The sequence below is a fragment of the Salvelinus namaycush genome, chromosome 37 (genome assembly GCF_016432855.1).
Source record: "Salvelinus namaycush isolate Seneca chromosome 37, SaNama_1.0, whole genome shotgun sequence".
Classification (NCBI taxonomy): Eukaryota; Metazoa; Chordata; class Actinopteri; order Salmoniformes; family Salmonidae; genus Salvelinus; species Salvelinus namaycush.
This window is the reverse complement of record NC_052343.1, coordinates 18,836,899-18,863,660: the sequence shown is the minus strand read 5'-3', so window position 1 is coordinate 18,863,660 and position 26,762 is coordinate 18,836,899. Positions and strand designations below refer to the sequence as shown.

Below are 26,762 nucleotides of genomic sequence, written 5' to 3'. Positions count from 1 at the left end.
ATCCCTTTTCCTCCACTAGATTTACTTCAATTTCAATAACTGCCACTTTGACTGAAGCACGAAATCTTACATGTCTAATTGAAATGATCTTTAATTCCAAACGGCAGATTTGACCATGGAGCTATACAGTATATTTAACTAATACTGTTCTATTGAATTGTGTGGTTGGGACGTGGGGATAGAGAGCTGAACATTGATTCTCAACCCCTTCAATTAAAGGGCAGAGTAGATTAGTCGTGTGTGGTTGTGATGGGGCTGGGGCACGCACGGCTATATGAGCTCAGGGAGACAAAACTCTGGACTTATTAGCATCAGTCTCACCCTCATCACCCTCATCATCATCATCATAATGATGAAGATCATCATCGTTATCATCACCACACACTCACCCAACCTCCACTCCTGCGGTTAGTTAAACACTGCAAATCAACCCAAATATAATCAATCACATTCATCATCTCAGAAAATATGAAATGTAGATAAAAGAGAGAGAGAAACACGGAAGAAAGTCGACTAAATTAACTATGGAAGCTCTAACTGGCATGCAGAGTCCCACAGCACTGACACACCCCTGAGGGCACTATTGAGGACACACCACCACAATGGCACACTCCTGAGTGCACTTGCCTTTCCTTCCATTCACAGGTGGGCCTGGCTGAGGCCTGTCCTCACAGTCTGAACGGTAGTGGGACACAGATGGAGCTTTATGAGATCATGGAACACGGATGCATGCACAGAGGCATGCGCGCACACACACACACACACACACACACACACACACGCACAACCACACACAAACACACGTGTTTGTCTTTGCACGCCCGCACACACGTAAGAACACACGTACGCAAGCACAACACACAGACCAAACGCATACAAATATGAAAACCCAAGAAGTATACCGCATGTTTCATGACCAAGATATTCTCCTACTATCAGACAGAAGACTTAACTGAATGAACGAACAGACAGATGGGTGAGGAGGAACTAGGATGAGAGACCTGTGGGAAACTCCAGCTCCTGCCAACACAACCCTGGACACTCTCATTCAAGCCAGTACATTCATACAATACTGGCTCAACAAATGATCACATTTGAAGGGTTTTGGCTGAGGGGCAGAACGGCTGTAGGGCTTATAAAGATGGTACAGCATCATAGTCCATCCAGTACAGGCTGTGTGGACCAGGCAGGGTCAAATTTAAGTTTGCAGTGTTCTAGGACTATTCCATTGGTTTCTATGGTACCAGGCAAACTAAATAAAGTGCAGCTTAAGTACATCATGTATTGTACCCAGATCTGGCGTGGAGTTCTCAGCAGAGAGGCACATACATGAAGGTGACAGAGGTGAACGAGGAAGTCTTAAGGCTCAGTCTGCTCTGAGACACACCAGTAGATAGACACACCTGGCTCTCCCTCGTACTGCTCTAGAGGGCAAAGGTCACCAGTAGGCCGCTCTAGCTCCTCCGATGTTCCCCCTGAGCGGTCGGGGTCGTAGTAGAGACAGATAGATAACAACAGGAACAGGGGCTGATTAGATATCACATAGTTTGTGGCTAAAGTCGTCAAAGCTAGTTCAGGTCTCAATGTTGACTTCCCTGTACACATAAAGGAACAATAAAAGCATGGCAGGACGGTTCAACAGGGGTTACCACAGATACTATATCACAACATCTAGGTCCAGGTCTACCTTGTAAAAGAGGTATTCTGAGCTCAATGGGAATTCCTGGTTAAACAAAAAGGTTAAATAAATACAAATCTAACTGAAGCCAGTATGGCGCAACAACATGGATCATTTGTCTAGGTCGGGAACACAAAGGTACAATCACACACACCTGACTGGATACACATTCCCTGTTCTGCCTTGATTTCTGTTACCTCAACATTTCAAACAACCCTCCTATTTGAATCCCAGTCAGGCCAGCCCAGCCCAGCCAACCCCCAGTCCCCTGGCCTCTATGGATCAGTACCACATGCAGCAGCAGCAGCATTAGTGCCATGATTAGATAAGTCCTGGCTGTGTCACGCTGCAGGGCTCTGTGTGAGCGTCAGCCCAGGGTCGGATCAATACATTAGAATGCCTCCCCCATTTTCCCACCCGCTGCCATTACCCCATCACAAAGAGGGGAGAGAGATAGGGGACAGGGAAGGGGAGAGACGGGGAGAAACTGGAGGGGGGAGAGGAGAGAGACAGAGGATAGAGACAGGGAGACAGTAATGGGGAGGTGGGGACGGAGGGAGAAAGAGGGAGGGGAAGGGGGAGAGGAGAGAGATGGGGACAGAGGGAGAGAGAGAGGAGGGACAGAGGATAGAGGGGGAGAGGGGTAGGGGGAGAGGAGAGAGATGGGGACAGAGGGCGAGAGAGGACAGACAAAGGAGAGATGGGGAGACGGGAAGGGGGATAGGAGAGAGGGCAGGAGAGATGGCTGGCTGCAGACGAGGAGGAGAGAGGAGTGCTCATGGTTTCTGACAATGATGAAGGAGTTCTGGGAGTGCTTTGACAAGTTCTCAGCACCGGCTAGGCTTTCTCTCTTTCGCTCTGCTTTCTCCCTCCCTCTCTCCTTCTGCTCTCTCTCCCGCTCCCTTCTCCCTCTCTCTCTTTCTTTCTCTGCTCTTCTCCCTCTCTCTCTCACTCTCACTCCCTTCTCCTTCTCTCCCGTGGCCCGCTCCCTCCAATCACCACTCAGCTAATCTGTCAATTCACAGCGCAGCTCCAGAGAACTCAGGCTCATCCCCTCTCTTCCATCACCACACCCTTACATCATGTGACACGCTCTGTTACAACCTGTCAGAACATTTTAGGGAGAAAAACGAGAACAATACATTTGTGCTGAAGAATCAAATGGTTTAAGATGTCATTCTGTCTGTGACCCTGAAGAGCTTCAGTAAGAGAAGTAGGATCACGCTGTCTGTAGTAGTTCTGATTCCTCATTAAGGAGAGAGTCTTACAGTACAGGAGGAACTAGATGAACTCTCTGCATGCAGCTCAGTTATACCTCTTGTACCAGGGAGAGTTAAAGGCACTACATTATAGCCTTCCCAGACTCAATAAAAAGTGAATCATGTATTACTTTGTTTCTGGATAAATGACTTTACTACTAACAACACTGGTTACGGAATCACACACGTTTAAAACACAAATAGTCTACTGCACCGTATCCACGCCACAACCCCCAGTGACACGTCTCACCTGAGCACTCTGAAGTCATAACACGAAACGGAGGACTGTTCAACATAGAACACAAAACTACAGTAGAACTCATGACAACGGAAAAACATGGAAGCTATGATGCTAGTTGACAACACTGACCCAGTGTAGGAACCAGAAGAAGACTAGGAGGCTAAGCTAGGACACAGTCAGGGAGTGAGAGACACACAGCCTGCAACATAGAGCAGGACAGGGGGTGCTGTGGACCACTGTAATCAGGGCTGTTCAGTAGGGAGGAAACCTTTTGAAACGTAGTGAAACAGGGAGGTTCTCTCTGAACTTGTCCAATAAGAACACAGATTCTCATTATCCGTTGTAAAACATCTTGTTTTGATGTGCTCTACTGAACAGGACCCTGGTCCCTGCCGTTGCGGACAGATTCAGTCTTTCACAGGGGGGTTCTCTAACTCCCACCTCCTGTGAAAGACCAAACCTACACTCTATGTTACAGACCTTCACAAGGATCTGTTCCTTCTTCTCCATCGTCTGAGGAAGGAATGGAAAAAAGGAACCGAGTAGATATATTAAAATAAAAAACATAAAATGTTTATGAAGAGACAACATCACCAATATCACTGACCAAGGAGACAATACATGTTGTAAACCTTCCACAGGACACCCTGGTTAACACGGACAACATATAGAGTACTGAGACCATAAGAACACACAACTAAAACAGAAGACACAGCTTAACAAGGAATTCTGAGCCAAGCTCTGTCGTTCATGAGCAACTGACCAGAGAGAACCAACAGACAGCAGTATCTGTTAAACTTGCTATGAGTCTTTTCCCACTCAGAGGTTAATGGCACAAAATAACCAATATCTCAAGGTGCCATACCCAGCTAAAGACTAGCAAATAACAAGAAACAATTGCTTCTGACAAAGAGATGTTCAATCAAAGTCAAACCTGTTCCAAAGTAAGTGACCATAGTGACCAATGGAGAATAGCTTTAAGGTGTCACCAAACCAAAGCAACCAGAGAGGCCCAGAGCTGGGTATGGAAAATAAGCTGAGAACTTACTTCTGCCCTTGGTCCCTGTGGGTGGAAGCTGTGGTAGTTGCCGACCGCCTCTCCTGTCGGACATGGGGGTACTGGTAGGGCTGGTTTGGGCCGATCCGCTGCGGGGGTTCGCCCTACGGGGGGGGGGGGGGGGCACAAAATGGTACAACCTGGGTGAGTCAAGGATCAGAGGTCAGGCACAGAGATGACCTGTGATTGGTTGGAAGGCCCCGGACAAGCAGACGGACTACATTTCCCAGCGTGCTTTGCTGTGTTATGTAAGAGGAGAGGATGGTTTCAGGCTGGTTGTAGAAACATCAACACATCAAACAAACAAACTACTACTGTCTACTGGGGTTGGTAATGAACCAAACATGGGAAGAAAATTGTATCAAACACATATATGTCAGTTCACATATATACTGGACATGTACAATCATGTCCATGCTCAACCAGAGATGCTGCCATGTTGTTGGATCGGTGAAAGCTGGACACATAGCAGATCATTTACCTGGTCAATTACCTGATCAATTAACTGATCAATTACCTGATCAATTACCTGATCAATTAACTGATCAATTACCTGATCAAGTAAATAACTAACTACCTTTTACTTTCTGTAGTATATTTTTTCAATCTATCGTATTGAACGTATTCTCAACAGATATTCTTTGTCACATAAGACTTGTATTATGTTTTTACACCATCTGCCAGTTGAGCATGTGTGTCTGCTAAACACATCTGTATTCTGACAATATGTGTTGAAGGCAGGCTATGCATCAATTTAATACTGTAGCTTGAATTATTACTTAATTTGCTAAACATTATTGACTAAAAGTTATTGCCTGAAAATGGTTAATATTGAGGAGTACTGGTGTCTTATTCTAATTAAAAGCACATAACAGATGATCAAGCTCATTTGTAATTGGTAGGTTGCTGACAGATTTGAATAAATTCTACATATCTGGTGTAAGCCAAAGCAGGGTATATGGGTTCATTTTAATTCATGTCAGCGCCTACCAGTTTGTGAACTCTAAAACACATCAAAACAATGACATTTGGCACATGACATGGTAGAGATAATGTAGCATCAGTTTTGCAACAAAGGTGATGAATCGCATGTTTCACTCGACCCATCAAGCTGCAAGGAAAGAGTGAGGACAGCACCCATGGGCGTTCGTTCAATGTGGACCAATGTGGACCAATGCGACCATGCGATCTGACGGTCTACAAAAGATTTGAAAAAAAACAACTGGAATAAAAAATGTAATTACAGGATAATAATAGGTAATGTTAGTAAAGAAAGAAAAGCACAATGGTGATCCATCACTACTATACTCAGTCAAAGTAGTGTATAAGTAGTGTGTTCCAAAAACAAAAAGAGTTACTATCTAGTCAACTATCAGTCTGGGATGGGGAAGAAAATGCAGCATCATTCGTTGCTTTAGGAGAGGGGGCGGAGTAAATTATAAAGTGGTAAGCTGGCTGGATGCTGATTGGATGCTGGGTGGGTGGTGGTTGGTTGCAGTGAGACAGGCAGAGAGAGGGGTGGGTGGTGGTTGTTGGTTATTCTTTGGATTGGTGGGGCAGTAGCTATGCAGTGGAGGCTGGTGGGAGGAGAAATCGGAGGATGGGCTCATTGTAACGGCTGCAATGGCAGAAATGGAAAAGTATGAAACACATCAAACCCATGTGTTTGATTCCAATCCATGAATTCCATTCCAGCCATTACACTGAGCCCGTCGTCTGATTTAAAGTGACACCAGCCTCCTGTAGATGTGTCTGTCTGGTCACCTCGTTAAGGCAGGTGAGGGAGGGGCGGAGCGTCCGGAGGGTAAAGACGGCATGGACCTCATGAGGGCGGAGTCGGGCCTCTCCGTGGACCGCGAGCGGGAGGTGGTGGTGCGCTCTAGCGCGGGACGCTGGTCAGCTGACCTGGACCGGCTGTGATACACATGTCTATCAACGGCTCCGTGGTTCCTGCAACACGTTATTGAGAGAAGGGAAGGAAGCTGCTGCTGATGACCAGGTGACATGATACAGCAGAGTGATGCATGGGCTGGGCCCCATAGGAACAGGTCATAGCAGGTGTGACAGGGAGGGACAGGCACAGGCAGGGGACAATGTGTCCCTCATCTGTGGTAGGTGACAGAGTGAGTGAGTGGGAGGCCCTTTGGAATCTGTCTGTGAGTGAAAGACACTGGGTGAGATGTGAGAGAATAGTGGATTAGCATGTGTTGGTTGGTTTCCATTCAGCCCACTAGCTTACTATGCTCCTGCAAGGTACATGCCGAAAGCTGTCTCCGCCCTGCTATTGCAAAATGTAACTGAAATCTAGTTGGAAAAATAAAATATATTTTTGGCACTTTGAGTAGTTTGGAAATAAAATGGAATAAAATGCATTTCACAGAAAATCTACACAGTATCATTATGTACAATAAAAACATGAATATTCTGTTGTTTTGTATCGTGTTGTTCCATAAGCGTCTTCATAGGCAGTCAGTGTCATTACCTCTCAATAGCATGTGTATATCTGAAAATCAGGTCACATCAGTTAGACATATCATTGTCATTGCAAATGCTCATGAAGAAAAATACCTTATTTTAACCAGATGTGGATTATCATCTGACATGAGCAGCATTTGCAAAGCCAAAAACAAACACCAAACACTGAGGACACGGTGGCAGCACAGTAAAATAGCAAATGTTAGAGTGAAAAGCTGTCCAGCAGAGGCTATGCTTCCTGCTTCCTGTTCTACACCAGCCAATTGCAACACAGCGGTCACTCCAGTTGTAGACCAGCCAATTGCAACACAGCCACTTCATCAGCCAGTGAATGACCTTACATTGCCTGAGACTTTAACGATGGTGACCATCATCATAACCATTCGTGGTCTACGATCCTCAGGTCGTTATGTCCAGGGACTGATGGCTTTGAACAGTAAAGGAGATGTCGGAATCTAACGACTTGTTACTTACTAGAGGTGTGTTGGGATGGATACTGTAGTTCACCATAGCTCTCTCTCTCTCTACCGTTCAGGATATTCCCTTGGGATTTCAACCCGGTCAAAATATTAACTCAAACAGCCCAATTCTGGTGTGGATAGTAAATACTCTGATAATACTTTGCACACCTTTGTTGCACAGTAGAAACATTAAAAGTCTAGTTAGATCGACTACAGCACCGGTGCTACTGTAACATCTACACTGTTATTACCTTGTTTACCACTGCACTCCTCCTGCTAAAACTATACATCTACTGACGTAGCTACAAAATGAGGTCCCCTCAATATAGACTTGCCTTCTCAACCCTATGGGCCCTGGTCAAAAGTAGTCCACTATAAAGGGAATAGGATGCCACTCGGGACACAGTCAAATACTTTAGTCTAGTTCTACAGCCAACACTGTGAGAAGCATGGCGTCTATCCAAGGTCACTGTCTAGATCTACTGTGCTGGCAGGGACCTGTTCTCAGGGGCCGCACGGGCCACAGCGACTCACCCGGGGCTCTGAGCCACTCCACTCTCTCTCTCTCTCTCTCTCTCTGACTCCCTCTCTGTCTCTCTCTGACTCTCCCTCTCTCTCTGTCTCTCCCTCTTTCTCTGTCTCTCCCTCTCTCTCTGTCGCTCCCTCTCCGTCTCTCCCTCTCCGTCTCTCCCTCTCCGTCTTTCCCTCTTCGTCTCTCCCTCTCTGTCTCCCCTCGCTCTCTGATTCTCCCTCTCTGTCTCTCTCTCTCTCTGTCTCTCCCTCTCCGTCTCTCCCTCTCCGTCTCTCCCTCTCCGTCTCTCCCTCTCCGTCTTTCCCTCTCCGTCTCTCCCTCTCCGTCTCTCCCTCTCTGTCTCCCCTCGCTCTCTGATTCTCCCTCTCTGTCTCTCTCTCTCTGTCTCTCCCTCTCGGTCTCTCTCTCCCCCTTCTCTCTCTCCCTCTCCCTCTGTTTCTCTCCTAATCGTTCTGACTATAGCAGAAAGAGAAGGCACACAGTTGGAATGGGAGTGGAAGGAACATCTATTCTCCTCTCCTCTGTGACTGTGTGACTGCCATGGGACGTGAGAACCATTCATCTCCCTGCCAATCTACAGACAGAGAGAGTGAAGCTATCTGGTCCGCGGCCTCGCTCAGGGAAACTTTGTGACACTTTAATAAAGTCAGTTGCGCTGCCTCAGTTCTGACGACTCATCGTTGTTTTCTCCTGGAGAGACAATGCAAGATGTGTCGTTTTTGACTGACAGCCAGATGGCAGCGATGGGAGCCCAGGAGGAGCTATTTGCAGCATTTCTCCAGGGGGTGCTGAGAGTGTGACGTTGCGTTCCAAATTACACCCAATTCCCTATTTAGTGCACTACATTTTACCAGGGCCCATAGAACTCTGGTCAAAAGTAGCGCACTATATAAGGACTAGGGCGTAATTTGGGAGTGCCCGGCTTTGCCCAGCCCGCTGAACTGGCACATCACAACATCGGGCCTGGCACACGCACCTGGGGGGAACCTGAGCCTGAACCTAGGCCATCATAGGGCTGGCACAGCCTGGGCATGGGGCAATGCTGAGCTTCCCATACTTAGCACACTTAGCATAGAGAAAGTCAGTCAGGTCCAGGACAGAAGAGAAACAGACAGACCCTCAGAGTCAGCATGGAGAAATGGCTAGGCAGTTCTCCTTCTTCAGATGTTAAAAATATCCTTCACTCATGTGGTACTGACCTATCGGCCATATTGGCCTTCATCAGAATGAAAATTACATGGTTTGAAGAAGACAGAGAGGGCCAGATCAAATCAAACTGCAGACATACAGTTAACCACTGTTAATAATACTCCAGGCCATCCAAGATGGCGGGGTAATGTTAGAGAGACAACCATGCATTAATAAAGGAAAGGTAAACATCCCATTACCACCAGCAGCATCAAAAGGCCATGTGTCCTTTTGTTCAATGCAGCCCTTATACAGTATTACCTGCAGAGCTGATCATCAGAGCTACCAATGACGAGCCAGTCTTTATTTACCCAGATACAAACAGGACACCACTGATCACAAACACAACTTGTCATCTTACCACTGATGGTAGACTAGTAGGCATGACAACAAAACAGCAACAGAGTACGATACATGTGTCACAACCAATGTCGAGACACGAGAGCTCGCAGCAGCCTCAATATTACACAGTAATTGGAGGCAGTTGTGTGGTTTATGGGTCTGGTACACAACTTGAGCAGAGCTGTGATGACATGCTCCAGAACCAGATATCACCCAGGATATCACGTGGGGTTCATCACCTTTTACAATCACATAGAAAATGTTTTAATGTCATACAGACGACTACAGAGAAAAAGACCCACAAAATGTCTGACTGTGGATATATACGTAGAGACACTGTAATGTGAATACCTCTTGTAGTCATAGTCGACGGAAGCAGAGGAGGAGTACGCGTGGGCTCGGGACATCCTAGTGGAGCGCAGTAACCTGACAGCCTCTTCTCGACTGATGTTGGATATGCGGTGGTTGCGGCTGGCGAAAAGAGAGCGGTCAGAGGGAGTCAATGTCTCTTTTAAGAATACCTTAATACCAGGTTGGTCAGGCGGGACAGAGAGAGAGAGAAGGTCATGAACCTGTAGAAGGAACCTGTTTTTCACATGACCCTGGGGACAGTTGGGGACAACTGATGGAAGCGCACCAACTCCCTGTAGACTGTTAAGGGGAAAGTTGATGGGGGTGCACCAACTCTCTGTAGACTGTTAAGGGGACAGTTGATGGGGGCGCACCAACTCTCTGTAGACTGTAAAGGGGACAGTTGATGGGGGCGCACCAACTCTCTGTAGACTGTTAAGGGGAAAGTTGATGGGGGCGCACCAACTCTCTGTAGACTGTTAAGAGGACAGTTGATGGGGGCGCACCAACTCTGTAGACTGTTAAGGGGACAGTTAATGGGGGCGCACCAACTCTGTAGACTGTTAAGAGGACAGTTGATGGGGGCGCACCAACTCTGTAGACTGTTAAGGGGACAGTTAATGGGGGCGCACCAACTCTGTAGACTGTTAAGGGGACAGTTGATGGGGGCGCACCAACTCTCTGTAGACTGTTAAGGGGACAGTTGATGGGGGTGCACCAACTCTCTGTACCTCTACTATTCTCTTGTGGTTTGATCCAAACACAACATCCACCTTGACCGCTGTGGATGGGTAGCCACCATAAGGAGTGCATATCAGATATATAGGATTCATATACTGTCATATAGACTGGTACAACACTGGGCAGGGGGAACTACCTCTGCTGGACAACTCTTCACAAACAGAAAAAAACAACAGGACATCCATTTCAGACTATTGACAGGCTAGTTTCTTTGAGGTATATCTCAAGGTACAATCGAAGATAACAAATAGTGGGCTATGTATTTGTCTACCAATAAAGATACGTAATCAATGATGAAACTGTGCCCAAATGAGGAGTGATCCTGATTCTGTATCTTATTGGTTCCATATAGAATCCTCTGGGGAAAGGGTTCTACCTGGAACCAAAAAGGGTTCTACCTGGAACCAAAAAGGGTTCTACCTGGAACCAAAAGGGTTCTACCTGGAACCAAAAGGGTTCTACCTGGAACCAAAAGGGTTCTTCAAAGGGTTCTCCTATGGGGACAGCCGAAGAACTCTTTTAGGTTCTTAGATAGCACCTTTTTTTTCTAAGAGTCTATGGGCCATTGAGTGGCCCACCTGTTTAATTCTACTGAGTACAAAAGGCCACACACTACACTTATGCATATACAGTATATTTGTCTGGAAAGGCAGAAATATATACCTGGCTGCCCACACCACACCACACCACACCACACCACACCACACCACACCACACCACACCACACCACACGTTGTGTCGTCAATGGCATTGGCTTGGGATGTGAAGTGGATAGGTTTGTGCGCCATTGACATTAAACCAACACAGGCTTGAAGCTTGATAGGCCAGCAGCTTCCTACAGACAGACAGGGGGCGGAGTGGAGGGTGTGATGGAGGGAGGAACATGCACTGTCAGGTAAGAGTCTACCTGGGTTCCTTCTGATGATCATCACTAGGTTGACAGCGTCTGGATCGAGGTAGGGTGAGAAAATGGCTGCGAGACATGAAGGGAGAGAACAGAGACATGGTTGGATGGGGCTGAATGGGGAGGAAGAAGAGGGAGAAAGAGAGAGAGCGAGAGACACATGGGGCGAGAGAGAGAGAGACACGGGGAGAAAGAGATATAGCGAGAGAGAGACAGGATGAGAGAGAGAGAGAGAGAGAGAGAGAGAGAGAGAGAGAGAGAGAGAGAGAGAGAGAGATAGCGAGAAAGAGACACAGGGAGAGAGAGAACGAGAGAGAGTGGGCGGTACAGTGTTGGAGGAGTACAGCCATGGAAGAGGAGAGGATAATGGTGCAGTCCTTCCTCAGGTTAGAAAGCCCATTGAGATGCATGATGAGGCGCTCCTAACTTACTGTTTTGTACTGTAACACACATGCTGCTGCAAACCAACATCAGTCCCAGTGGTCCCATACTCGGTATAAAAATCCCAAAAGAAAGAAATGATCTCACTCCAATAAATTTTTATAGAAAGTTAGCAAAAATAGATAAGATCTTGCTACCATGGAAAGGAAAATACTTGTCTATTTGTGGAAAAATCACCCTGATTAACTCTTTAGTCATATCACAGTTTACCTATTTGCTTATGGTTTTGCCTACACCTAGTGACCTGCTTTTTAAATTATATGAACAAAAAATATTCCATTTGATTTGGAACGGCAAGCCAGATAAAATTAAAAGGGCCTATTTATATAACGAATATGAATTCGGAGGGCAGAAATTATTAAATATTAAAGCATTAGACCTCTCACTAAAGGCATCAGTCATACAAAAGTTATACTTAAATCCAAACTGGTTCTCTAGTAAATTGGTACGAATGTCTCATCCTATGTTCAAGAAGGGCCTTTTTCCCTTTATTCAGATTACACCTGCTCACTTTCGGTTGTTTGAAAAGGAAATAATCTCCAAAATATCCTTATTTTTTAAACAAGCCTTAGAAAGTTGGTTGCAATTTCAGTTTAATCCACCTGAAAGGACGGAACAAATAGTACAACAATATTGTGGTTAAATTCAAATATAGTAATTGATAAAAAAACTGTATTTATCGAAGAAATGTTTAAAAAAGGTATAATTTTTGTGAATGATATCATAAATAGGACTGGTGGAGTTATGTCATACATGCAGCTAACACAGACATATGGAAATGTCTGCTCTACCCAAAATTACAACCAATTAATTGCAGCATTACCACAAAAATGGAAGAGGCAAGTAGAAGGGGAAAAAAGTAAGGAACTTGTATGTCGGCCCTGTATTAAAGAACATAAATGGTTAAAGAAAAGTGTGATAAATAAAAACATATACCAATTTCATTTAAGGACCAAAAAACTGACAGCTGTGCCATATAAATTGCAAAATAGTTGGGAAGAGATTTTCGATGTACCCATTCCATGGCACATGGTTTATGAATTGATACGCAAAACAACGCCGGATTCAAAACTTCGAATTTTTCAATTTAAATTACTGTACAAAATTCTTGCAACTAATAGAATGTTATATATATGGGGTATACAATCTTCCCAGCTCTGCAGATTCTGTTGTGAGGAGGCAGAGTCATTAGATCATTTATTTTGGTATTGTCCATATGTAGCTCGTTTTTGGTCACAGGTCCAGGAATGGCTGAAGAATTGCAACATTTGCCTAGAACTAACGCTACAGATAGCAATACTGGGGGATTTGAAAAGCCATAGTCAATCAATCAATAATATAATAATTATTTTAGCAAAAATGTTTATTTTTAATTTACAATCTGTAGAAGCTATGAGAATAGGAAGGTTCAAATCTTTTGTGAAGCATCACAGCACAGTTGAAAAATATATGGCAAATAAAAATCCGAAATGGATGATGTTGGAAGATAGATGGGAAGGGTTGAGTGGAACTGAAGGGTGGGACTAATAACAAGATAAACAATGTAGGGCATACGGGATCTGTGAATGTGTATAGGTGCGGAGCTTTTGTGAAATAGCACAGTTACAAGTGGAAATAAAATTGGATGGACAACAGAAATAGAGGAAGGACTAAGAACAAACAAGAGAGAACTATTATAAAGTAGTCTGTGTCTGTAAAATAGGTATAAGATGTATAAATTGAAGGTAAAAGCAGAAGTGTTTATTAGTTTACTCCAATTGGGGGAGCGGTGGTAGGGTTGCGGGGAATAATAATAAAGGTATATTCTTTAAAAAAGTATGTATGTCTATATAGGTATGTGTATGTATATATGTATATATGTATGCATGCGTGTATGGATATATATATTTACCCCAAAAAAATATGGGGGATTGGAAATGATGCAGACAATTACATTGGAAGCAACATTCTTTCCGCAATATTAAGCTGATCCACCCCTAAAAAAAAATAAAAAAAATAAATAAATAAATAAATAAAAATAAAAATAAAAAAAAACATCAGTCCCAGTGGATTCAATCCAAACCTTGTAAGATACTAAATGTTGTTGGAGTTACTGTATGGGATTCACAATCCAATTCAGGACTAGCCCCCTAACTCTCCAAATGTCTGTACATCCATTTGTGCATTAGTTAATAACTTTACAAAATAAAATGAAAAACAAACAAAAGTACATTAATATGTTGCTGGATTTCAAAACAAAATAACACATAGGCAATATAAAACAACCTGTTAAAAATGTAAATTCCCAAAAATAATGAAATAATAATAATAAAGAATTATTATTATTTAAAGGTAGACTGGGTCATTTCCAAATTCTCTATGGGCATACCAAATGGCCCTCTATTCCCTAAAAGTGCACTACTTTTGACCAGAGCCCTATGGGCCTGGTCAAAAGTAGTGCACTGTAAAGGGAATAGGGTGCCATTTGGTATGCACACCATGACTCATTTCCTTTTTCCTAATTTTCAACTGTTTTCAATAAATAACAGCAGTAGTTGATTAAGGGGAAGCTGAAATACAGTCTTAGTGAGCAACTGTCTGTCACACACAATCTAGATAAGTGCATTTCCTGTGTCTGGCCCTGATTTAGGCTGCCTCAGCCATCCTCGCCTCAGAAATATCAAATAAACTTAATTGGATGATGGGAGGGCTAAGTAAGTAAGGAGAAGAGAACTGTGCCAAGGCTGAGCTGTATGTCTGAGACGCTGGGCTGGTGTTGGTGCTATAGCGGGACAAACAGAATGACTAGAATGGGAAAGGCCCCTCAGACCACAGCAATTTGACAGTACACTGATGGGTTATAACTTGACTGGGGTTGTCCATTCTAGAGATTCTATTTCTATAGTCTCAGGTGTGGTGGAGGAAGGAACATCACAACATCACATGGCCCCAGACAAACACAGGATGTGTCACAAATGGAACCCTATTCCCTACATAGCGCACTACTTTGGCCAGAGCCCTATTCTTATCTTTTCTTATTTGTTATTGTTGTTGTGTTGTGGAGACGGTGGACGGTGTATACCATGTGTATCCCGTCACCTCTAATAAAACTTGAATCTTGAACATATGAGCCATGTTCAAAAGTAGTATACTATTAATAGGGAATAGGGTGCCATTTGGGATACAGATTTGTTGATTCTAATGAGTCTGAGCACCGGAGTTAATGATCCCCTCTCAGTATTAATAAGGCAACACGATTTCAACACAAAGAAGAGAAGAGGTTAGTTAAAGATCCACCTAATGCAGGACATCGGAGAGGAGATTGGAGTTCTTGGAAAAGGGACAGGTTGGGGAAAGGGACAGGTTGACTTGTGAGCACTTGGTGAGATATCCGTATAGCAGTTCTAGGTGTGAAAGCATCAGGCAGATTACACAGGTGTAAGGTTGTGTAACGGAGGCAGTTCAGTGAAACCACGCTCATGTGATTAGTAACCGCGCCTGAGACCTGAACATTTGGGTTAGCTCCCGAGCTAATGCCTAGGCTTTAGCTCAGAGGTCTAACAGTTACACAGTCTTGTGGCTCGCAGACAACCCGGGTTGAAACCCTGTCAGTCCCAGTTGGTTGTCTGCAGGAGCTGCTGTGTGAGGCTGTATGAGGTTGTGTGGGGCTGTGTTAGGCTGTGTCAAGCTGTTTGAGACAGGGGTATCTACCTGTCAGGTGAGTGGTGGTCATCGGACACACTGCGCCGGTCCACTCTACTGGAGGAGCTGTACTGAGACGAGGCGGGGTCAATGTCATAGCCGGGGTCCAGACTTCTGCTGTACACAACAGAATCACTGGATCACCCCCCTAGTACGGTACAGTCACAGTACAAACTCCCCACAGTGTCCCCTAGTGGCTCGGGGATGCACCTACTCACCTTAATGCAATCACTGTCAGTGTGAGTGAGATCCCAGTATCGGTTATATGGGTTAAACGTTCTACTATCAAGACAACTATCACAGAGATACCGCTTAAAGGACAACCTCTGATATCAGTTGGGGTTCTCAGATCCCATTGTGGTGCAGTTTGGCACAAACTGTTTTTGAGGAAGGGATACAACTTTGGATGCTGGACTGGACGGGGACAAGTGAGATGGGGGAGTTACCTCTGTGGAGGGGGGACGCTGGGAGACCGCGACCTCGCCCGGTTCATGTCTGCCGACCGCGAGCAGTGGTTGGATGACATCGCCTGCTCGGGGACAGACAACGTGGAACTATGTAGGTCCCTGCCGTTCTGCCGGTAGTCTGGAGAGAGAGAGAGAGAGGGGAAAAGAGAGAGAGAGAGAGGGGGAAAGAGAGAGAGAGAGAGAGAGAGAGAGAGAGAGAGAGAGAGAGAGAGAGAGAGAGAGAGAGAGAGAGAGAGAGAGAGAAACAGAAAGAGAAACAGAGAGAGAGAGAGAGACAGAAACATAGAGAAAGAGAGAGAGAAACAGAGATACAGAGAGAGAAAGAGAGAGAGAAACAGAGATACAGAGAGAGAAACAGAGAGAAACAGAGAGACAGAGAGACAGAGAGAGAAACAGAGAGACAGAAACATAGAGAAAGAGAGAGAGAAACATAGAGAAAGAGAGAGAGAAACAGAGATACAGAGAGAAAAACAGAGAGAGACAAACAGAGAGAGACAAACCGAGAGATAAACAGAGATACAGAGAGAGAAACAGAAAGAGAAACATAGAGAGACAAACAGAGAGAAAGAGAGAGAGAAACAGAGAGACAGAAACAGAGAGAAAAAGAGATACAGAGAGAGAAACAGATAGAGAAACAGAGAGAGAGAGTGATGTCAGAAGTCATTCAGAGAAAGACTCATCGTTCTGAGCGCAGCCTCTCTAACCTGGTCCCAGATCTGTGTGTACTGTTGTTTCTAGTTGGCAAGGCAGCACAAACTGATCTGGTATCAGGCTACAACCTTTCCTCCCTATTGACCATACACACTGCTGCAAAAAACGACCATCCTGTCAACGGCAACATTTATTTTCAGAGGATTCTTTCAAACTTTTCAGAAGTTGCACACAGTGGCATAATGGTTGGTGGCTTTCAAAATGCTGAGGCTCTCTACATTCAAATAAATGAGGGCTTGGTCTCAACTCAATGTTCATGTGATTCAAGTCATTGCGGTTAACATTTTTGCATTAAACATGAAAATAGCTTTCAAAAATCAGAAACATTATAATGACTTTTCCCTGCTAGACTGATTAGTCCATCGAACTTGAATGAGTTCATTATTCAATAATCATCCATAGCCAGGAGGCATGGTTAAGGTCAATGCTTTGCACCATTATCCTTGATTAATATTCAATAGAGTGTATAGCACATTAAAATGAGTTAAACGTAACCGTGAATCAAAGGTAGGATTAGGAAGAAAACACAAGACATTATGAAATATGAGAGGAAAAGTTTAACCTCCACAGCTACTTTAGTTTGATACTTCTATCAATTATCTCCAAATCATTACATTTTCTCTTCCAAATATGTTTGAAAGTGAGTTTGCGGCATTGTGAAACCTGAATTCCTTCATGCGAAAACCTGAATTCCTTCAAATTATACATAGAAGGAACCCAGATAACAAAAAAAGGACAGTATTACGTGAATGAATATTATGTTTAAATTATTCACAATCAAGTCCTGCATAACACTACGTCATACATATTTACTATAGTAGAAACAGAGAAACATTAAACCAATTCCACCTGACATCATTACATTTCACTATCTAACATCTGCAGTCTAAGTATCAGCCCAACACTGGGGTAACTAAGTACCCAGCTCTGCAATCAGCTTGCTTTACGTGCACAACCCAAATGTAATTCATTGGTTCTCTTGACAAGCCTCTTCACACATGACTAGAAACTGTGTGTTAAGCATATATACTGTGTATAGAGGAGAGTAGCTCAGATCTGAATTAACAGGACATAGCCAGCAGAGAAGAATGACTGCATTATCCTAGTTAAAACCACAGCAGTGACATCCCAATTCAAAAAAACAATCAATCTATTATTCCTGTGAATAGTTATCATCTCTTCTCCCTTAGTGTAGTATCAGTAGTTGGATATGGAGAATGTAGGAGGAAAGCGGATTAGCAAAAATCTCTGGGAAACAAGGGAAGATGAGAGAGATAGGAGAGGGGTATTCCCACTGAGTGAAGGAATATTATGGGCGTAGTGAGAGAGGAGGCTGTGATGTGAGAGAGGGGGACTGATGAGAATGTTACAGAGGTGGGAGGGTTTCCTCCTCATCTATTACGCACACATGCACGCACACACGCACGCACGCACACACGCACACACACACACACACACACACATACACACACACACACATACACACACACACACACACAGCTGTCTGTGTGCTGCCTGGCCTGCTACAGTAATCTACTCTCTCTCTGGCAACAGCCTCTCATTTGATGTGCATCAGCGGCAGGTTGAGACTAGCGTGGGCGCCTGCTGCCTGTGTCGAGGAGAGCAGCTAGTTACTGTAGTGCAGAGGGAAGGAGAAGAAACTCCCTGCTCCTTGTAGAGCTGCTGCAGTATCTTAGCTAGCTACCTTCTTTTAAAACATCACATGATCCAGTACAGTATGTTCATATACTGTTTACCCCTGCGTTAGCTGCATCGACAGTATACTGATTACTAATCATGTGTGACTCTGTCAGAAGTATCTTACCTGACACTACCCCAACACCATCTTCACAGTCATAGTCAGAGATCTCACTGTCGCTGATTCTCTGAGATCCTGGAGGAGAGATGGAGAAAGGAGAGAAGAGAAGGATAGAGGTTAGTTAACTCCAGGGTCTGTACTCTTCCCCTGGTCAGACCATGGCTCTGTGGCCTAGCTGTCACCAGTGTTGTCCAGTTGGTCTCTAGACTCTAGATCAATGCCCCAGTCCTGGACATAGTCAGGAAAAGCAGCAGACACAGAAATAGAACACTATTTATTTTGAGAACACTATTAAAACAGTATTATATCTCTAAGTCACGTTCTTACATTGATCATCACTGACCACACTTCATAACCAACACAGGCAACCAAGACCTACATTTACTCTCCTGAAATATACTGTCTGACTCTTCTGGTTTTCCCCACCAACGTGGGAGCTGCCTATTTTAGATATAGTGTGATATAAAGTCTAATTTAAAGAGAACAGCTGTAACAGCTGTAACATATAGCTAGTGTGAGACATTATGTTTTCACGGTGGCGCTTTGAATTGACATTTCAATCATTCAATGTACATGTGAAGATGGAGTCTGAGAGGTATTCTACCGTCTCCACCGTCTACACAACTACTCCCTCCCTCATCCCGAGTCGTCCCCTCTCTCACTCTGCACTCGGTTGTTTATCTGACTTATTCACTGTTCAGTCAACTTAAATCAACTGGACACTTGGGCTTTTACAGAAATGACAAGTGCTGCATTCTGGCAGCCGCTCTCTCAGCCTTTCTCTGCCTCTCAATTTCTGGCAGCCGCTCTCTCAGCCTTTCTCTGCCTCTTTTTCTGGCAGCCGCTCTCTCAGCCTCTCTCTGCCTCTCTTTTTCTGGCAGCCGCTCTCTCAGCCTTTCTCTGCCTCTCTTTTTCTGGCAGCCGCTCTCTCAGCCTCTCTCTTCCTCTCTATTTCTGGTAGCCGCTCTCTTAGCCTCTCTTTTTCTGGCAGCCGCTCTCTCAGCCTCTCTCTCACGCTCCCTCACGTCTCAGACGGGCTGAAACTGTTTTAACACTCTTGTTTTAGAGCGGTCAGCTCTTTCACCTCACACACACACAGATGCCCCGTAAAAATTGTCCCAGCTAATCTCAAGCCTTAACATTGGAAATACATGTGCAGGTTACATACAATAGAAATATGTCAAGTCAAGTGCAAATACAAGTTCACACCCAACAGACACAACATACACAGACACAAGCAGAGGAGAAGAAGAGCAAAAACCAGCACAATTATCATAATGTTTTTCAAAAGGAAAGTGTTGGCATAGGGCAGGAGATGAGACAATGCATTGCACTGGGAAAACAAGTGGTCAACATATTCAAATGATAAACAGAGGAGTGGACAGAGATCTTTTGATAGAGCTAAATCACCAGGATCTGGACTGGGAAACAGAAACCTGCCGGGCCCGAGACTGAGCATGAGGCAGCCATCTTGTTTAAGGACTGCGGTGGAGCGGAGAGGGAGCATAGCGAGGATTAAAGCCAATAGTGGGACAGCTAATGGAGGAGTGGAGTGAGAGAACACTTTGGAGATAGAGAACAGTGCAGTAGGACTGAAGCAGAGGAGAGAGACGGAGTCTTCGTATGAACAGCAACACTGAGTGGAGAGAGAGCTCAGTGGAGAGAGCAGCGTGGAACAACAAGCGGGGACCGTTACCGGAATTGTACGAATACGGCCCTTTGTCTGTAAGTATCAGGTTGAGTTGAAAGGGATAAGAAAACAAACACCATATGAACATACTAACAGTAATAAATACTTCATAAATCATTCAGGCTTTGGCAGACAGGCAAAGACAGTTGGTAACAGGGCACCTGCCAGCCACCATATTGGCTTTTCAAAATCATCAGATGAACGGTTGGTTCGCCACTCATGTCTCATTCCCTATCCTGAGGTTTGGGGTTCGAACAGACAGGAGCTTTCCTACACAGTTCTAGTATAGACTAGTATACAGGTTATGGATGTTTGGGCAGAGGGGTAACCTACTCTGTATGGGTAGCCTCCTCGTGGGGCTCTCTCCGTGGAGCTGTCTGCGCTGGGGGTTGGGCGAGGTGCGGGGGAGGGGCATGGAGGACACGTCGTGGGTCTGCAGCTTGTACCAGTGAGGCTCATCATCCAGCAGGGCTGTCTCCAGCTCTATCAGTATCTAAAGGAGAAACACACCAGAGTCACTACACACACACACACACACACACACACACACCACACACACTCCTCAATACACTAGCCACTGCTAACTAGACTCATTCCAGAGAAGATCAAGACCTCCACAGGCATGGCCCGACATCATTTTTTAAATAAGGTTTTCCAGCAATCCTGATTGGAAGATTCTGGATTTCCTGCTTATTCCCTCCAACCGGGAGGATTTCTGGAAGACCTGGGAATTCTGGGAAAGTTACCAGAATTCTGCAACCTTATTGGCAGTGAGGACAGAGTATGTGAGTATGTGCTGATGTTACAGTAAGCATCATGGGTCGATGACATCAACCCCCAGTAGCCTATCATCCTTCCTATGGAATGTAGGGTTTTATCAAGAGCTTGACTCTATTGGTTGGATTAGTTGAGCTATCAGAGTTACTGTCCTAATCCTGACTGAATGGGTATGTTTGGTATTATATCAGAGACGGATGAGTGCCTGAGTCTGGTTAAGTGGTGGCGCTGCCGACTCTTGTTACAAATATAGCCTCAGCCGCTTATCTCCGTGTCCCTCTGTACATGTCTTTCTTTCTACCTTCCGACTGTCTCTGTCCATAAAACAATAGAAAACTATAAAGAAACAAAAAGAGATGGATGGGCTTACCTCTCCCAGGAACTCGCTTTCCTCCTCCCTGACCCTGGCCTGGTCCCACAGGGTGATCTCCAACATGCGCTCACGGAACTCCCGCCGGTGCACAGGAGAATACATAAAGGTCTGGTTCCATTTGGGCTCTAAGGATTTCTTTACCGTTTTTGTTCTCCTCTTGCTTTTGTCGCTGGAGGAACAATAATTCAAACTGTTTTTATTTACAACCATGGCAGACAAGACTCCCGAACAGGTCAACACAGCACAGGACAATGGGATGAGCTGGGGAGGGAGCGTCATGTTGGAGCCCTGTTCAACTTTCTAGCATTACTTCCATCTGTCTGAGAAGGGGTTCTCTGAGCGCAGTGAAGGTGTAGGTCAATGTGATCACATGATGATCTTTGTGACGATAGCAGTTTAAATGCAATGTGACATGTCCCCAAAATCAATTACCAGAAGAAACAAATGTATAGGTAAATAAAACCAAAGACATTCTTACCATAAATTCAACATTCAGTGAGACTATTATGCGAGTGCCCAAATCTGTATCAATCAACCAATGGCAACTTTAGGATATTGGAGGATAGGTCTAGCCACTAAGAAATGCCTGTGAATGGAATGAAGTGAAATGCTGCTAGCTAGATCATTCTATAGTTACTGTCTCTACTCTTACCTTCTGTCAGGGAGGAAGTAGATTTTGACGTAAGGGTTCCTGGGGCGGCCATCTTCCCTAGAAGGCAGGTCCTTGGCTCCCAGGATGGTGACTATTAGCTGATGGCCCACTTTGTCATACCACAGTTTGACCTATGGATGGGACAGAACAGGGTCACATGGTCAATGGGCTGCCAGTAGGGAGGGGGGAGGGGGCTCTATATCAGGGTAACCTCTTAACCCTCCACTTGGAAAGTGACTGGGAATGCAGGGTTTAGCACCAGCCCTGCTCTATATTAACTAACAAACACACCTGATTCAGCTAATCAAGGTCCTGCATGGTGAGCAGCTAATTAGTAAAATCACTGGATTGTGTTAGATTAAAGCAGGGCTGGAGTTAAAGCCTGTAGCCAGTATCTCTCCTGGAAGAGGGGTGGCCACCCCTGGTTTAGGCATTAGCAGATCACATGCTTAGCGGGGGGGGGGGGGGGGGGGGGGGGGGGGTGATACAGATCTGTACTGTATATCTTACCATGACCTACATCTTACATGACCTATTTCTTACCATGACCTACATCTTACCATGACCTAAATCTTACCATGAACTAAATCTTACCATGACCTAAATCTTACCATGACCTACATCTTACCATGACCTACATCTTACCATGACCTACATCTTACCATGACCTATTTCTTACCATGACCTACATCTTACCATGACCTAAATCTTACCATGAACTAAATCTTACCATGACCTACATCTTACCATGACCTAAATCTTACCATGACCTAAATCTTACCATGACCTACATCTTACCATGACCTACATCTTACCATGACCTAAATCTTACCATGACCTAAATCTTACCATGACCTAAATCTTACCATGACCTACATCTTACCATGACCTAAATCTTACCATGGCCTAAATCTTACCATGACCTACATCTTACCATGACCTACATCTTACCATGACCTTAATCTTACCATGACCTACATCTTACCATGACCTACATCTTACCATGACCTACATCTTACCATGACCTACATCTTACCATGACCTACATCTTACCCTGCGGCTGCTCTAGCCACATTTTCTAGGTGTGTTTGAGTGGAAAGGATTATACAGTATGTGTATCTTTATTCATATCTACAGTACCCTAACTCTTGGTATCTAAACCATTACAACATGAGAATTAGACCAACATGCTTTGAAATGAACACTTACTGATTTGAGTGTGAAATTGTATTTGGAACCATACAACACAATGCAGGCCTCTACGCTGACCTTTTTTACAAGGAGCACGTGTGCACCTAAGTTGAAAAATGTAGGCACACACAAAGATATTTACGAGCACAATGAAAAATATTTGAGGTAATAAAGCTAGAATCCTTCATTTTTGTAGGCGTACTAGTGCTCCTAAATTAAAATTCCAGGACGCACAGCAAAAATATTTAGGCGCATATGCTAGTAAAATGGTCGCACTGTAGAGCCCTGCAATGCAGTGTCAGATACTCAGTGTATAGTTAAAATATACATATAAATCAATCATGCTGTCATGAGTGGCATCAAAGACACTTCACACTTGTCAGAGCAAAGTATGGACATAACAGAGAACACTTAGAAGTAAGAAATGAAATAAAGAATATTTACGGAAATATTTGTTTAAAAAAAAAAAAGCAAAATATTTGTTTAAAGAAAATTAAATGAAATACTAGAGGAAAATCAAGCCTTCTAAGCACTTGCCCATACTTATGTAGATAATGACGGGAGGAGTCTTGATCATTGCATTGACTATCATAGTTATTTCCTTATGCATGCAGCAATACAAAGCAACAGCAAGCACTTAATACATACAAGATCAGTCAGGAGATCTGATATTGTCAAACAACATAGGCAGTAGGGGCCTTCAGGTCAAACAGCTTGCACTAGAAAAACTTCCTCAACACAAGTCCCCTATGGAAAAGATGTACGTGCAATTCTGACCATACTACAGCACTGCCCATATGACTAATGGTATAACACTTAAGCGACAGATTCACCTTGAAAAGTTGAAATTGAAATTATACCCCTGATGTAATACATTACACTGCCTATATTTCCTGTACAGTCAGCCACATCATTTACATTGACATTATTGCATGGCCTGGTTAAGTAGAGCATAACACTGCTTCTACAGAAGGCTAATAGATCTACCTCTAGGAGCTGCGCCAAGGGTACACTACACACCTATTTATAGACTTCCATTCTCACCCTCTCCTTATCTGACAGATAGTGTGAGGTGTTGGCAATACATCACCTACCTTTAAAACGAGGAAACCAACAGTGCATATCATACCAGAAACTCCTATACAGTATATAATATTTTGTTCTAAGCTAAGCTGATGCTTGACAAGGACATGATGGGACAAATATACAAATATGATCTCCCAAATAACATGAGTATTCCACAACTCTCACAAGCTAGCCAGAGTAATGACATCTCCTTAAAAAGGCCCCACAGTAAGATAGAGACACCTTGCCTGTTCAGTTCAAGTGAATTCTGTATTCAAACTCTAAAATATGATTTTGAATCTGCTTTAAAATAAGGGACAGTTATCTTAGCCCACCTTTAACTGCAACATGAAACTTACGGCCATTCAAAAATGTCAACATAAATATTTGCCAAATGTTGTGTTCATGATTACCAGTTGTTGACCGCTGTTGTTATAGCAACCTATTCAGGACCTGAGGGCGTCAAGCCAATTGAGGATGATGTCCAATCTAGTTTCATGTTCCACAGAACAAATAAGCTCATTTATTTGTCCCACAAAATGTAAAAGTTTTACTAAAACATTTAAGGAGACACCCTCCTTTAATTGCCAATGTGGAGCACTGTTGTAGCTGACTAGGTACAAAATTCCCATGTCAGCTAACATGTTGAGCAATGAGTTTGAGCTTGTTGTTGCTGTTGAGTGTAGGCTACAGGATCTGACAGTGTGTTTGAGCTTGTTGTTGCTGTTGAGTGTAGGCTACAGGATCTGACAATGTGTTTGAGCTTGTTGTTGCTGTTGAGTGTAGGTTACAGGATCTGACAGTGTGTTTGAGCTTGTTGTTGATGTTGAGTGTAGGTTACAGGATCTGACAGTGTGTTTGAGCTTGTTGTTGCTGTTGAGTGTAGGCTACAGGATCTGACAATGTGTTTGAGCTTGTTGTTGCTGTTGAGTGTAGGTTACAGGATCTGACAGTGTGTTTGAGCTTGTTGTTGATGTTGAGTGTAGGCTACAGGATCTGACAATGTGTTTGAGCTTGTTGTTGCTGTTGAGTGTAGGCTACAGGATCTGACAATCTGTTTGAGCTTGTTGTTGCTGTTGAGTGTAGGTTACAGGATCTGACAATGTGTTTGAGCTTGTTGTTGATGTTGAGTGTAGGCTACAGGATCTGACAATGTGTTTGAGCTTGTTGTTGATGTTGAGTGTAGGTTACAGGATCTGACAATCTGTTTGAGCTTGTTGTTGATGTTGAGTGTAGGCTACAGGATCTGACAGTGTGTTTGAGCTTGTTGTTGATGTTGAGTGTAGGTTACAGGATCTGACAATGTGTTTGAGCTTGTTGTTGATGTTGAGTGTAGGCTACAGGATCTGACAATGTGTTTGAGCTTGTTGTTGATGTTGAGTGTAGGCTACAGGATCTGACAATGAGTTTGAGCTTGTTGTTGCTGTTGAGTGTAGGTTACAGGATCTGACAATGTGTTTGAGCTTGTTGTTGATGTTGAGTGTAGGTTACAGGATCTGACAATGTGTTTGAGCTTGTTGTTGATGTTGAGTGTAGGCTACAGGATCTGACAGTGTGTTTGAGCTTGTTGTTGATGTTGAGTGTAGGCTACAGGATCTGACAATGAGTTTGAGCTTGTTGTTGATGTTGAGTGTAGGTTACAGGATCTGACAGTGTGTTTGAGCTTGTTGTTGATGTTGAGTGTAGGTTACAGGATCTGACAATGTGTTTGAGCTTGTTGTTGATGTTGAGTGTAGGCTACAGGATCTGACAATGAGTTTGAGCTTGTTGTTGATGTTGAGTGTAGGTTACAGGATCTGACAATCTCTTTGAGCTTGTTGTTGATGTTGAGTGTAGGCTACAGGATCTGACAATGTGTTTGAGCTTGTTGTTGCTGTTGAGTGTAGGTTACAGGATCTGACAATGTGTTTGAGCTTGTTGTTGATGTTGAGTGTAGGCTACAGGATCTGGCAATGGAAGGGTGTCTCTCTGAAATATTTCCTTTAGATTAGTTAGCCATGCAAAGAGTCGAGACTCCTGGCATAACCGTATGATCATGTTATATGGTATCAATGAATAATAATAATAATGACATAATGCACCGCACTGCAAGGGAAAGATGCTGCCATTACCCTGGTATGCATTTTCCAAGATGGAGGAAACCAAAAAGGCAAAAGAAAAAGGCGAGCGAAGACCAAAGAGAGTCAGTCTGTGAGTCAGACAGGTGTTTACCTGGACCCTAGGGACAAAAGGCGCTGTTCTTCTACTAAGGCTTTGGCTCTGGATAAGCAAAATTAAACAACAACAAAGAACAATGCAATAAAACCAAAAAAAACACAAAACAACCAACAAAACACACTCACTGGACTCTAACCAGCGCCACAATAACACAAACACATTTTGAGGAGGAGGGGACGGAGAGTCAATCTAGCGGTGTGTGTGTTTTTCCCCACCGTTCATTAGCATCAATCTGCATCTCATTATTCACTAATGTGTTGTATTGTCTTGGAGCCTTATCTGTGGTTCCTGTACCTTCACACCGTAAACCTCAGAGAGAGGAAGAGGCTGCTCTGCTCCCGCTTTCACAGAAAATGATTGATGACTTCCAACTAAGCATTTCCTTCCGTGCTCTCTGGACTGTAACTTTCCTTCCTTTCTTCATTTAACATTTGCGTCATGATGACGTA

The 26,762-nt window shown here is 44.0% G+C and overlaps 1 protein-coding gene across 19 annotated transcripts in view; it reads right to left on the bottom strand.

Annotated features, from left to right (window-relative positions):
• rims2a (regulating synaptic membrane exocytosis 2a) overlaps positions 1–26,762 on the bottom strand; it is a 227,380-nt gene that overhangs the window by 57,429 nt on the left and 143,189 nt on the right. For 6 of the 19 annotated variants that reach the window (XM_038976295.1, XM_038976293.1, XM_038976301.1 and 3 more), the window contains 9 exons: positions 21,841–21,971; positions 21,186–21,357; positions 20,372–20,531; positions 18,355–18,423; positions 15,798–15,936; positions 15,361–15,468; positions 7,728–7,744; positions 6,000–6,174; positions 4,227–4,339 (listed from right to left, as the gene is read on the bottom strand). In XM_038976295.1, the coding sequence (XP_038832223.1) occupies positions 4,227–4,339; positions 6,000–6,174; positions 7,728–7,744; positions 15,361–15,468; positions 15,798–15,936; positions 18,355–18,423; positions 20,372–20,531; positions 21,186–21,357; positions 21,841–21,971 (1,084 nt within the window). Of the gene's footprint in view, positions 1–3,658; positions 3,692–4,226; positions 4,340–5,999; positions 6,186–7,727; positions 7,745–11,232; positions 11,299–15,360; positions 15,469–15,797; positions 15,937–18,354; positions 18,424–20,371; positions 20,532–21,185; positions 21,358–21,840; positions 21,972–26,307; positions 26,356–26,762 lie in introns of all 19 variants that reach the window. The other 13 variants (XM_038976299.1, XM_038976296.1, XM_038976302.1 and 10 more) reach the window with 8 other exon arrangements.